We start from the raw sequence: 13,908 nt of genomic DNA on the forward strand, positions 1-13,908 counted from the left end.
TCAAAAAGAAATTACAATGTTTGATATATGCTTGTATATGAGTAAATACGTATTTAATGCATAAGTCTTTTTTTTATCATTTTCTTTATTTTAGACCAATATACACGCATTAAGTTATTGATGTTCATTTGTCAAAGTATCTTATCAGCTCTAATAAATGCACTGCAAGAACCTTATGCCCCTAAATTAATAGATAATCTTGCATCAAGATCAAGGAAATTAGGCATACAGCTAGGACATGCTTTCAATGACGCCATTGACATTCTGAGTTTGAGCTTTTAACGCCACATGGATGTAACCTCAAATTGATCTCATCGGTTTCTTAGATTAAACTTGTCTCTATAAAAAAAATTATTTTTTATTTTTTGATGGGAACCTCCTCGTTGTTGATGCTCAATATCAAACAGCCAATTAATCTAGACAACGATTGTTACGGGATGATGAAGAATGATGGAGGGCCCGCTCCCTTCTTCGACTTTATGTCTGGTTCTTGAACGAAGGCTTGATGTCCATGCTGCACAGACAAAAAGAACCCGTGAGAGGGCGGGGACCGGTTCCCCCGTGGTTCCTCCGATGGTCAAGTTAGTGAAACTCGAGTAGAAAAGGGGAAGGTTATGAACTGATATGGTTCTTAAGGTAGCAATGTGCATGCCTAGAGGATCTACGTGAGTTCCTCTGTGTTTTTTGAAGAATTGTGTCAGTTCTTCTCTCATGGAAGGAGTTTAGAGGAGACTTTTATTATTATTTGTCCCCTCTTGCTAATTAGGGTTATACCTCTATATGAAGTGGTGAGGTGAGCTGATAATAGGGGTCTCCCTTGCTTGACAGATGTCAACTTGCGATCAAAGGGGAAGTCACTTCGGTATGGGAGAGGACGTCTCCGCAATATCCGGAAAATGATAGATGGATGTGGCAGAAGGCACGTGGGCATACTGAATCATCCCTCATTATACAGGTGTCGGCTGGCGACTGGAGGGGAAGTCACTTCGGTATGGGAGAAGACGTCTCTATAATATCCGGGAAGCGACTTGTGAGTGAAGTATGAGCAGGTTGGCTTCTAAGTCACAAGAAGTGTCAGAGCTGTGGCCTTGATAGGACAAGTCAGTGTTGTGGCGTCGATTAGAGAGCTAGTGCATATCCGAAGGGAAACTCAGTTTGATCTTATCCTCTTGGCAAAGAGGCGTCAATCTTTGAATCGTCCTTGTGGTTTGTCGACTAGGTAGTCGAGTGAACTTATGGTTTAGTAAACAGCTGAGTAAGTGGTCGGGCGGACTCTTGAGGAGTCGTCTCGGTTATGAAGGGTCGACTGATTCCGCCTTTCGCGTCGACTCAGGAACATCGGTCTGTCCGACTGGTTGGAATGTCATCTCGTCTCAGCTAATAATCGTCTCTCGAGTCGATGTAAAGATGTCGACTTGTATGGGAGGTCAGGATCTCTCGTCCTGATCAATATCGCCTTTGGTGTCGACTCAGGAGAGTCGGCTTGATGAAACGGTGGGGGCCGAGGCCTTTGTGATTGTGCCTTGGGTTTATCCCTGATAAGGTACCAAGGTCTTGTAATGAGCCATGATGGTCGAGTTGCATTGGAGGATTCGACCATATGATGTACCTTGGGCTTACCTTGATAAAGAGCCAAGAGCTTAAAATTCGACTGTCACGCCCCGCTTCCCAAAATACACGGGAACTGGAACGTGAACAAGCCCGCGACGTATTAGATTGAGAAGAAATATATATATACTATCATTTTTTTTTCTATTTTCTTTTCTTTTCTTCTCAATCCAATACGCTAAGCGTCTGGAAATAAGTACAATACAAAGTCACAGGTCCCCGATCACACATAGCAAGAATATAAAGACAACCCAGAATAAAAATAGACATATCATCAATGGTAAATCATCCCAGACATAAAATATGGGTCAAACGTACCCTTATACAAAACTGAACAAATGAATGCTGATGAGATACAAAAATACATCGATCAATGAAAAAGAAAGAACTACAAAAGTAAGCTAAGACCATCGAACAACTGGAGGGAAAATTTGAAAATTTCACATAATATTCTGAATTATATTAATAATTAATAATCAACCAAAAATCTTTTTTTATTAATATTTATATACTACTGTACTATACTCAAGTTTACATCAATAATAACAAGGTCATTAATAATATTAATCACCAAATGATTATATATAAAAATCACTAAACCGTAAATTAATATTTAGTAGAATTAAAAATACAAGACTATATATTTTATTATTTATTTATTTTGAAAACTCAAAAAATTCCAGAAATTAGGAAAAATATTAATAAGATAAAATTTAACATTTTAAATACTAGAAAATTTATTTAAATACGTATCGAAAAATTACGGTTGTTACATCGACTGAGGAGTCGTATGCCTAGAACTCTTGGGAGTTGACTAGAGCTTTCCTTCCCCTAAGGCCGAGAGGCGACTGTGGGAGTCGGCTAAAAGGTTGGGTTTGTTTTGCTAGGATTCTCATTGTATTATTTTACAAATATATGTATCTTGGGTGAATGAACACCATAACACTCATGATCTTTGGAACTATAGATATCAAACCCCTAGGCGTGGCTAAGCCCTCCCCCTTAATGCACAACCTAGAATGTTTTAGGAAATTGAATTTTTATGTATGCTTTTTAAGAGAGTCGAATTTGAGGGCTTGAAGTACTACTTAAAAGCAACTTATTAATTGAGTTAGAACCTCTTGGGTGACTAAACTTGCTCTTACTAATGACCTTTGTGTTGGATTTATTGGTCAAAATCGCTTTCCAAAATAAGTTTTCAAACTATATATTTACTAACTACTGGTATTTTTCAGAAATCCTTAATAGCGTAGTGAAAAATAAAAGTTTTTGTGTTTTAAAAGGTCCTCAGTTCAAGGCTTGCCATAGGCAAGCTGAAAATTGTTTTGTCTTAAATAAATTAATTAACCCCTCATAAGTACTAGTGGGTCGTGGGTCATGGGCCTTGGGCTCGTGGGCAGTGGACCGTGGGCCAATGGGCTGGGGATCAGGACAAATCGGGTTGAGGTGCTAAGTAGCGCTTTGTAAGGCGCACTTTGCACCACGCAGGCTACCTCGCAAGCTGTTTTACAGCATGCGGGCGAGCTTCGCATTCGCAGGTGACCCTCGCGTTCATGCGTTTCACGAGAGGGAACGCACCCCCTCACATTCGCCCGAGGGTGCGACCATCGCGTTCACGCGAGGGAACGCGACCCTCGCGTTCGCGCGAGGGAACGCGACCCTCGCGTTCGCGCAAGGGTGCGACCCTCGCGTTCCGGCGAATATATAAGTATACACTCTCTTATATATGTATAATATATGTGTGTGTATATATATTAATATACTCTCTCTCTTAGTATATATGTATATATAAGTATATTCTCTCTTATATATGTATACTCCCTCTTATATAAGTATACTCTCTCTTATATATGTATAATATGTGTGTGTGTACTCTCTCTCTCTTAGTATATAAGTATATATAAGTATAGTATATTATAACGGCTACTTTTTCTCCATTGGCCCAACGGGCAACGACTACTTATGCGATTCTCTCTCTCTCAAGTTATAACTTATAAATATATACAATATGTTCCGGCGAGGGTCCGAGCCTCGTGTTCGTGAGGCACGATACGACTCTCGCATTGCGTAGAAACACGACCATCGCGTTCAAACGTAACTGCATGCAGCAGTTAGAATAATTAAGTCATTTGTTGTTACAATCATAATTATCATTATGATTTGTAACTGTCAAATTGACTGTGGGTGATCCTTGAGCTGGCCTTAAAGGCCTATAAATAGTGCCCCTTAGGACAGCTCTAGCTTGAGAGACGAAAAAAACTGAAGTGTTGTAAAACTTGAACATAATGAATCTGTTAAGCTCTTGTGCTGCTGTAGAGTTTAAAAGCGTGCAAACTTTAGTCTGTGCCCAAAGGAACATAGCTCCGAACTGAAATGTTATTACAGATTAAAAGATCTTTTGTCTGAACTGAAAGGTTATTAAAGATCGAAAGATATTTGTCTGAACTGAAAGGTTTTGAACCAAAAGGTTTTAACAGATCGAGAAGATCATTACCTTGACCGAAAAGTCTTATAGATCGAGGAGATCTTGATAGTACTTGGTTGGTGCACACCATTGTACTGTACTGTTGTTCCTGAAAGCAATTTAGCCTTGGGATCATTGCACCGGAGTTGGCCAAATATTGCTTTAAGCACAACGTTTTACAAACACACAACAACTAACTTGAAAAAGTTTTAAAATATAGCACTTCAACTTTCTTTCAGTTCTCTCTAATTTATATCTGTTTTATTCTAGATTTAGCCACATGCGCCAACACTTTGAAACATATTTTAAAGATAGCAAACCACAGCTTGCGATAAGTTGTGGTATGATTCTCATAATAAGTTAATGATTGCTAGCATAAAAAATGTAGCCAATTTCGATTGTCTCCCTAAATTGATTTTTCTTTTTGATTCAGCTCTTATGATTCAACTATATATTACGAAAATCTGAGCTGTACAGAAAATGCTTTCGCGGTACATTCATGCAAAAGTATATAAAAACTATATTCATAACAAAATGTAACTACAAAACTATGACAAAAATAATTGTTGTGCGCAGCGGAAATTTCGGCAGCACTTCGGCAGCACAACAAGAGAGATTAGATCGATAAGAATTCCAGTCTCACTAAGGAAACAAGAATCTGAAGCGGATATCTCAACCAAGTGAGATATCGGCTCTTCCTCTCATCAGTTCTAGGACTGACCTGTCGAGGGATCCTACAAGCTATTACAAATCACGACAAGAACACAAATTTTACGTGGTTCGGCAAACTGCCTACGTCCACGGGGCAAGGAGGGGGAGATCTACTATTAGAGGGAGAGATACAACAAGGGTTTACAATCACTCACAATCTAAACCCTCACACAAACTCTCAGATCCCTCACACAACTATCTCTCTCAAAAGGGGAGCACAAATCAAAGAACAACTGCAAAAAGACTTTGTATTTCTCTGTGAATAGCCGCCAAAGTCTGTCCTTGCTCTCTGCCACTTGCTGCAGTCGAAAAGAAAAAGAGAAAAAAAAACCGATTTTTTTTTCTTGCTCCACGCAACTGCAGCCGCAAAACCTCCTACCCTTGCTTTTCTCCTGCACACACATTCACGAAAACCTAGGTGCTCACTTTATAGAACTGTGATTCGGGTGATTCGGGTGGGCCTGCTCCTTTCCGCACCTGTGAACAAAGTTCTTTGTTCACGTGGGTATGTTGGACCCCACGTGCTCACAATTCTCCACATCGGTGAAATTTTCTACCAAAAAAAAACTGAGCCGACACTGACCACATCAAATGTCTCACTTGTTGCATCCAGTACGTCATGGCAACGGACTCATGACAACGGACTCCATCCACAACAGGTCGAGACCCAAATGGGAGTGCGAACACTCAACCCAAACCAAATAGTGTCTACTCACCAATCAAACTGAGCCTACACCGACTACACCAAATGCCTCACTTGCTGAGACCCAAATGGGAGTGCGAACACTCACCCCAAATGTCGATGTCGCTCACCAAATCGATCTCACCCCCATCAACTAATCCAAACCCGGCTGCATCATAAAGACTGCCTACGTATCCTCTTGCCCAAGGAATCAAGCCGAACGTAGTTCACCCAAATGGCCTCCAAAAGCCTCAATCCACTAGAAGAGTTCGCAACCCTTCTCCAATATCACGATCAAGTCTGCGGCTGATAGCACCTCCAATGGCCCTAAACTGAAATAATCCAAACACCTCCACCTGAGATGAACCAACGGCCATGTCTAGACTACATCTATCAGCTGCACTCGAATCAATCAACCTATCATCTGCATCCAAATCAACACGATTCCCAATCTGTGTCACATCAGCTGGAATCCCAAATGATATAGTATGATCTGAAGTTTCCACCCAACGTGGAGTAATATCACTCTCCACCCGCTGCGATGTCCTACTGATCTGATCACCACTCTCCACCTGCCGAGAGTCAAACGTGACATACCTGCTCAGAACAAAGTCAGAAGCCAATACCTGATAATCAAACATGCCTCTGAATCCCAAATGTGCTATCGGATCAAATCTCACATCCACGATGTGACCAAGTGCTGGATAGCTAAACATCCGACGCAACCCAAAATCTGAAGCAGCTCCACCAGATCCAAAATCTCTATATGCAGCAGTCGGCAACCTATACATAAGATGGCCCAAACATGTCGTAGCCCGCACACCAATGCCAATGCTCGACATCAAACACCGCTCGCCTCATCGCCTCAAAGTTTTGACACTAATGAAGTGTCTTCTATTACCGTGAGCTCGGCACAAATGCAAGAAAGAACCCCTACCATAATCAGAACGTCGGGTTACCTTTCTACCAACACACTTCCTCCATCTGTTGCGGGCTTCTAGGACTTCACACCAACGGGACTTGGTTGCAACCCACCAATGCCTAGAGCAATCCCCAACTACGGAAACCACATACCGATTACCTCCCAATGATGCTCCTTTGGAAGGCTCCCGAATGCCTGAATGAACACCCCTCAGAAAACCCCTCGAATGATGGATAGAAGTGTCAAACTCCACCTCGGTCTTCTCACTCATACCAATGGGTTCACAGGACTTCAAACTGCAGGTCAAAGCACTCCTCAATAACCCATACACGGCATTACCAATCAAATAACCCAGCATCAAACAACGCCATAGTCTAGCCGAATCAGATGAAGTCATCATCTCCCTATCAATCGTCGTGCTTCCAAGCAAATAATACAAATTACTTCTTCTGACGCCCTTCATCATAATCATGGACCCCGATGTGACCTTCAAACGTGCATCCACCAAGGTCACTTTATAGCCAGATGCCACCAAAGCTCCTAGTGAAATGATGTTCTTCGACAACTATGGAACGAACCTCACTTCATCCAACTCCTGAATCACTCCGTCATACATCTGAATACGAACAGTACCAATACCACCAATAGAGCATGCATGTCCATTACCCATGAGCACAACATCCTCTCTTTCCAACTTCTGAAAGCTGGAGAACCAATCCCTCCTAGGGCAAACGTGGTAAGAAGCACCCGAATCCAACATCCACTCGGTAGAGTTGGCAACACAAACTGACGGTAGTGCAGATAACGAATAGCCCGAAGAATCCGAATCTAAATTGTCGCCACTAGTCTTGACAACATTCACCTCTGAAGCTTGTACAGCTTTCCCCTTGTTCTTCTCGGCTCGATCTAACTTTGGGCATTCGGCTTTATAATGTCCTTCCTCTTTACAAAAGGCACACTGATTCCTACGAATCCCACGATGTGCACCTCTAGACTGCGACCTTCTGCTTCGGTTTGAACCACGACCATGAACTACTAATGCATCTCCCAATGCCTTCTCGGAGGACTCATCCACACTCTTCCTCAACTCATAATTCACTAACGCTGAGGTCACCTTCTTATAACTAACAGTAGTTCTTCCATTAATCATAGTTAGGACAAAAGTACCATAATCATCATCGGGCAATGAACACAAAAGTAGCATCGCCTTGTCTTCATCCTCAACCATGATATCCACATTAGCCATGTCTGAAAGTAGCTTTGTGAAGTTATTAACATGCTCCCTAATGGAAACTCCCCTCTTCATCTTGAACTGATAAAACCTCTTCTTCAAGTGAAGCCGATTCTCAATGCTCTTAGTAAGATACTTTTCATTGAGTGTTTCCCACATCTTCTTCGCCGACGTCTCATTCATCACGTCATAAATAAGATCCGGAGTCAAGCATGACCGAATAACTCCACACGCCCTACTATTCATCTTCTTCCAAACCTTAGCTTCCATCTCGGCAGGTTTCTCTTGTAACTCAAGAGTCTCCTCCAAATTCTGAGCGTCCAAGGCGTCCATCACCTGACATCTCCACAATCTGAAGTTAATCTTGCCGTCGAACTTCGGAACATCAATCTTCATGTTATTGATGCTCAAACTATGTATCGTCTTCGTAAGAGACGATCCCGATGTGCTTGTTTCACCCATGTTGTCGATCTAATCTTCAAATAAGAATCCTTCAGCGAATCTTTCAAACAAGCTCCCAAGTCCAACCCGGAGCTCTGATACCACTTGTTGTGCGCAGCGGAAATTTCGGCAGCACTTCGGCAGCACAACAAGAGAGATTAGATCGATAAGAATTCTCGTCTCACCAAGGAAACAAGAATCTGAAGCGGATATCTCAACCAAGTGAGATATCGGCTCTTCCTCTCATCAGTTCTAGGACTGACCTGTCGAGGGATCCTACAAGCTATTACAAATCACGACAAGAACACAAATTTTACGTGGTTCGGCAAACTGCCTACGTCCACGGGGCAAGGAGGGGGAGATCTACTATTAGAGGGAGAGATACAACTAGGGTTTACAATCACTCACAATCTAAACCCTCACACAAACTCTCAGATCCCTCACACAATTATCTCTCTCAAAAGGGGAGCACAAATCAAAGAACAACTGCAAAAAGACTTTGTATTTCTCTGTGAATAGCCGCCAAAGTCTGTCCTTGCTCTCCGCCACTTGCTGCAGTCGAAAAGAAAAAGAGAAAAAAAAAACCGATTTTTTTTTCTTGCTCCACGCAACTGCAGCCGCAAAACCTCCTACCCTTGCTTTTCTCTTGCACACACATTCACCAAAACCTAGGTGCTCACTTTATAGAACTGTGATTCGGGTGATTCGGGTGGGCCTGCTCCTTTCCGCACCTGTGAACAAAGTTAAAACTCTGTGCAAAGTCTTTCCAAATCAAAACTAATGAGGGGGTATAATATATATTTTCAAAATTAATTAATGTATATCCTATTAAAAGTCATTGAAGAGTAATCCAAATGTTTGCGTGTGTAATTAACAATGACGATCGATGCTAGGCCTTCTTAGCTAGCCTGTATTATAAGTGAGAATGATAAGGATAATGCGGCTGCTCTAATACTAGTGAGAAAGGGCGATTAGTTGCCCTAACAAAATTGACAGCCACATTAATGATTTTTTTAAACTTTAGCTTTGCGCAAAAGATCAGAACCTATATTGACAATTCTTGCACTTATCCGTCATTAGTGGGTGCGCACATGACAAGCACAGGTGAATTATATAATTTCCTTGCTTTCCTTTTCCTTTTCATTACCTAGCTACTCCATCTAGACCTTAGATATGGATACTCATCATCATGTTTTTCATCCAAAAAAATAGAACATGAATTTGATTTCTTTTTAATAATTCAATCTCCATCTCACATTCCATTAATTTATTCCAATGATAAAGTCATGGGAACAATTAAAAGGCAAGGTTTGGTGACATTCCATTAATTTAGCATGCTTTTCATATGAACTTGCTTGCCATCCATTGTCGACTCTTTTATTGCCTCAGAGTTCAGACTTCGCTTATTAACATTGTGAAACTAAACTAGCTAGCAAAAAGTTAGACACTTCATTTTCGTTAGGAAGTCCTAAAAGTTTTCTTGTCTTATAATTTAATTAGGTCCTGTTATTCTCTCCATTTCTACCAAAGCAAGGGTCCGTGGTCCTAGGGAAAACGAGGGAACAAACCTAAGAGTAGGTTATGACATATATATAACAACTTTAGTCAATGATTAAGTACTTGGTTTTAAGTAAACTTCAAGCAAATATAATATAATCTGGTAAAGTAAACAGTCCACTAAAGAGAGGTAATTAATGCTTCTGTTATTGAGTTCTCCATTTCCCTATGCAATCTCACGGCTCAGGCAACCCAACAGTCACGAAGAACAGTTCTCTCTCAATCGGAAATTCGTCCAGCAGCTCTCGTTCGTCGATCATCTTTCTTCAGCTCTCGTTCAGCGAGAAATCGTCCAGCAGCTCTCGTTCAACGTTCTTCAGCTCTCTCGTTCATCGTCCTGCAGCTCTCGTTCATCGTCCAGCAGCTCTCGTTCATCGTCTAGCAGCTCTCGTTCGGCGTTCTTCAGCTCTCTCGTTCATCGTCCAGCATCTTGCCATTTTTAAACATTTTATGGAGATTTAAATGGAGAGTTTGAATTCAGGTGTGTAGTGTCTAGTTGTTTTGATTGTAATGAATCGCGATTCAGTATTTAAATTCTTAGTCATATGAATTATTATATAGGAGATTACATTCTTAAACATTTTATGGAGATTTAAATGGAGAGTTTGAATTCAGTTGAACACGTTATAGTTGTTAATCTAGATTAACTGCATTGAATCGAGATTCAGTGTTAGAGTTTGTAGTGTTTTTCATAATTTATTCATTTGTTTACTACAGTTAATCTGGATTCAATGCAGTGAATCGAGATTCACTCCAGATTAATTTGCAATGATATGAATTCAATAAAGTTAATCGAGATTCACTCCAGTGAATCTAGATTCATTGCGATGAATCCCGATTCAATATATCAAAACTTAGTCCTATGACTTATTATCTAGGAGTTTACATTCGTGAACATTTTATGCCAATTTAATTGGAGAGCTTGAATTCATTGAATCCAGAATCACTAAAGAAAACATGGGAATACATTATGAAAAATCATTACATTCTCTAATAACTAGAACGTGTTCAAAGGGATTCACGTGTTTAATGAAGTGAATATGGATTCAATATAGTGAATCGAGATTCACTTGAGTGAATCGAGATTCATTGCCATGGATCCAGATTCATTATATCAAAATATAGCCATATTATTTATGTTGTTTTATTTTTAGTTGTTGGCAGCAATGAACAAATTAAGGAACCACATGTTATAAATGCATCGGACAGTGATTTTGGGGAAGATGGAATGGACGAAGTTAGCTCGATTCCTTTTGAATCACCAGGTGGTGGTATGTATTGGAAACCTCGGGTTGGAGCTGAATTTAAACCTTATCTAAACCAAAGCTTCCGATTACTAGAGGATGGTATAGAGTTTTACCGAGAGTATGGACGTAAAAGTGGGTTTGAGATCAGACGGCATACGGAGAAGAAACATGAGGACGGTACAGTTCTTCTTAAACACATTGTTTGCAGTAGAGCTGGCAGCAATGAATCAAAGATGGATGTTGATTTTGATGATTTTAGTAGCAGTTCGAAAAAGAGAAGGAGAACTGTATCTAGTAGATGTGGTTGCAAAGCTAAAGTCGTGTTTAAGTTTGATGGTTTGAAAGGATATAATGTTCTCTCATTTGTTGAAGAGCATTCTCATTTTTTGGTCTCCGGTAGTGGGAAACAATTTTTGAAGTCAAATAGAGTTCTCGGTCTCGCACATAAGAAACTTGTATTTGATGGAGCAAAAGCCAACATGGGGCCTAACAAAACATATAACTTTGCTAAGGAGTTGTGTGGAAGTTATTCTAATGTTGGTGCTACGTGTACCGAGTTTAAAAATTGGAGTAGGGATGTGAAGCTTTATATTGGTGATCGAGATGCTCAAATGATCATCGAGAAGTTCACGGATAAGAAGGAGATGAGTGATGGATTTTTCTATGATTATGCAGTTGATGAAGGCGGTCGATTAACTCGCATCTTTTGGGCAGATGTTATTGGGCGAAGAAATTACGATGTATTTGGAGATGTGATATCATTTGACTCTACATATTCCACAAACAAGTAAGATTTTATAGTTAATCTCTTACTATTTTCAATATTGTAATTATATATCATAGTGAATCTTATATTTTTTGTATGTGATACAATAGGTACAACATGAAGTTTGTTCCATTTACTGGTCTCGACAATTATAAGAAGTGTGTTGTATTTGCAGCAGGATTGATAGCTAAAGAGGACATTGATAACTATGTCTGGATTTTTGAGGTATTCATGAAATGCATGATTCGCGAGCCAAAGTGTATTGTTACAGATCAGTGCCCTACCATGAAGCAAGCTATACCAACCGTCTTTACAGAAGCACGTCACCGTTTGTGCATGTGGCACATCATGAAGAAATTTAACCAAAAGGTAATGAATCCCACATATAAATATAATGAATCCTCATTAGACAAATACTGAATCTTTCGTTATATATTTATATTGTAGTTGGCAAAATGCATTTCGAAGATGGATGATTTCAAGAGGAAGATCAATGCACTGATTTGGAGTATAGATATAGATCCAGCAACATTTGAAGTCGGTTGGAAAGATGTTATGAAAGAATATAAGCTTGAAAGTAATGAATGGTTGTGTGAACTGTATAACATTCGGGAGTCATGGATTCCAGCCTATTATGCTGATGATCCAATGGCCGGTTTATTGCGGACTACATCAATATCAGAGAGTGAGAACAGTTTCTTTGACAAATTCAACCGTAGATCTGACACATTGACAGAATTTTATCTCCGATACGAGAGTGCTATGGAGAAGCAAAGGCATACAAACGCAAGATTAAACTATGAAGGAACAAAGTCGATGCCAAGAATGGACACGCCATTGTTATTGGAGAGGGATGCAGCAGAGTTGTACACTCGAACAATGTTTTATGAGGTACAGAAAGAGATAATGTCATCCTGTTATGATATGAGCATCGACAGTATATCAGAAGAAGATGTTGTGAAGATTTTTTCCTTAAAGGACAAAAAGAGACATGGAAAAATATTTGAGGTAAAACTTAATAATGGAGATTGAAACAATAAAAATTGAATCCAGATTCAATGCAGTGAATCGCGATTCAATGAAGTGAATCTCGATTCACACCACTGAATCGAGATTCAGTGACCATTTCATTCGCTTGTCATTTTCTTTTTTTATTCGGTGCTAATATACATTGTTTTTTGAATTTTAGGTGAAACACGCTTACTTGAACAATGACGTGCAATGTACGTGTAGGCTGTTTGAGAAAATAGGTATAGTATGTAGACATGGTTTTTTTGCACTGAACCAAGCTGATGTAACAAAAATACCAAGACATCTTGTTGTGAACCGATGGACAAAAGGTGCTGAGATGAGGCATTCATTGCAGTTCAAGGAAATATCAGAACAGTGCAATGCAATTGAAGTTACAAATCGCAAGTTGAATGACATATGGTATGATTTCCAATCCTGTGTGAGTTTGGCAGGTTTAGATGGTGAGAGACTTGACTACCTGGAAGGGAAGTTGAAGGAGTTGAAGCACAGTTTGCGTGAATCTAGTTGGAAATCTGACACACAGAACAAAAATGATGTAATGGAGTTTTTTGTTGGCTCAAAAATACCAGCGGAAGTGATCGTTAAACCTCCCATTGAAGGTAGAAACAAGGGGTGTGGACGGAGAATTGTTGGTGATTATGAGAAATCAATTACTCAACGAAAGAAAAAGGTGCCAAGGCTGTGTAATATGTGCAAAAAAATCGATTTCCATGACGCACGGACATGCCCATTAAAGAAAACAATACAGCAGAGTGATGTTTAATTTAGTTGTCATAATTCGTTACAGAATCATTTTTAGGAATACATTTCTTATTAAAATTACTGAATTGTGTAATTCTTAACTATATATATTTACTAGATTATTAATTACATGGTTACATTGTGTCATGTTAGTATATTGAATTGAGATCTACTCATATAGCATGTGAATTCCATTATTATTAGTTGTATTATTTAAGCAGGTATGATAAAGTCGTTGTATGCAGTCATCAGTTTGAATTTAATTCGCGTTAAGCGATTCTGGACTAACTATATTGAATCTAGATTGATCGCAGTGAATCTAGATTATCTGATATTGAATTTCGATATCACTATAGAAATTCTTTATAATCAATCAAACAATCAAATTACTTGATTGTTTCGGTTTAAATTATTATGGACTAACTATAATGAACAGATTTTCATTTTAGTGAATCTGGATTCACTGATCTGCATATGGATTCACTATAGTGTAGTGACTAAGATAA

At 39.6% G+C, this 13,908-nt stretch overlaps 1 protein-coding gene across 1 annotated transcript; it reads left to right on the plus strand.

Moving 5' to 3' along the window:
• Positions 451-13,424, plus strand: LOC109846930 (protein FAR1-RELATED SEQUENCE 5-like). Its single transcript, XM_020416170.1, has 6 exons — positions 451-581; positions 829-989; positions 10,771-11,650; positions 11,740-11,998; positions 12,077-12,637; positions 12,819-13,424. Exons 1-6 carry the CDS (start codon positions 451-453, stop codon positions 13,422-13,424), a joined length of 2,598 nt encoding a protein of 865 aa, XP_020271759.1.

This window comes from Asparagus officinalis, chromosome 7 (genome assembly GCF_001876935.1).
Source record: "Asparagus officinalis chromosome 7, Aspof.V1, whole genome shotgun sequence".
In the NCBI taxonomy this organism is placed as follows: Eukaryota; Viridiplantae; Streptophyta; class Magnoliopsida; order Asparagales; family Asparagaceae; genus Asparagus; species Asparagus officinalis.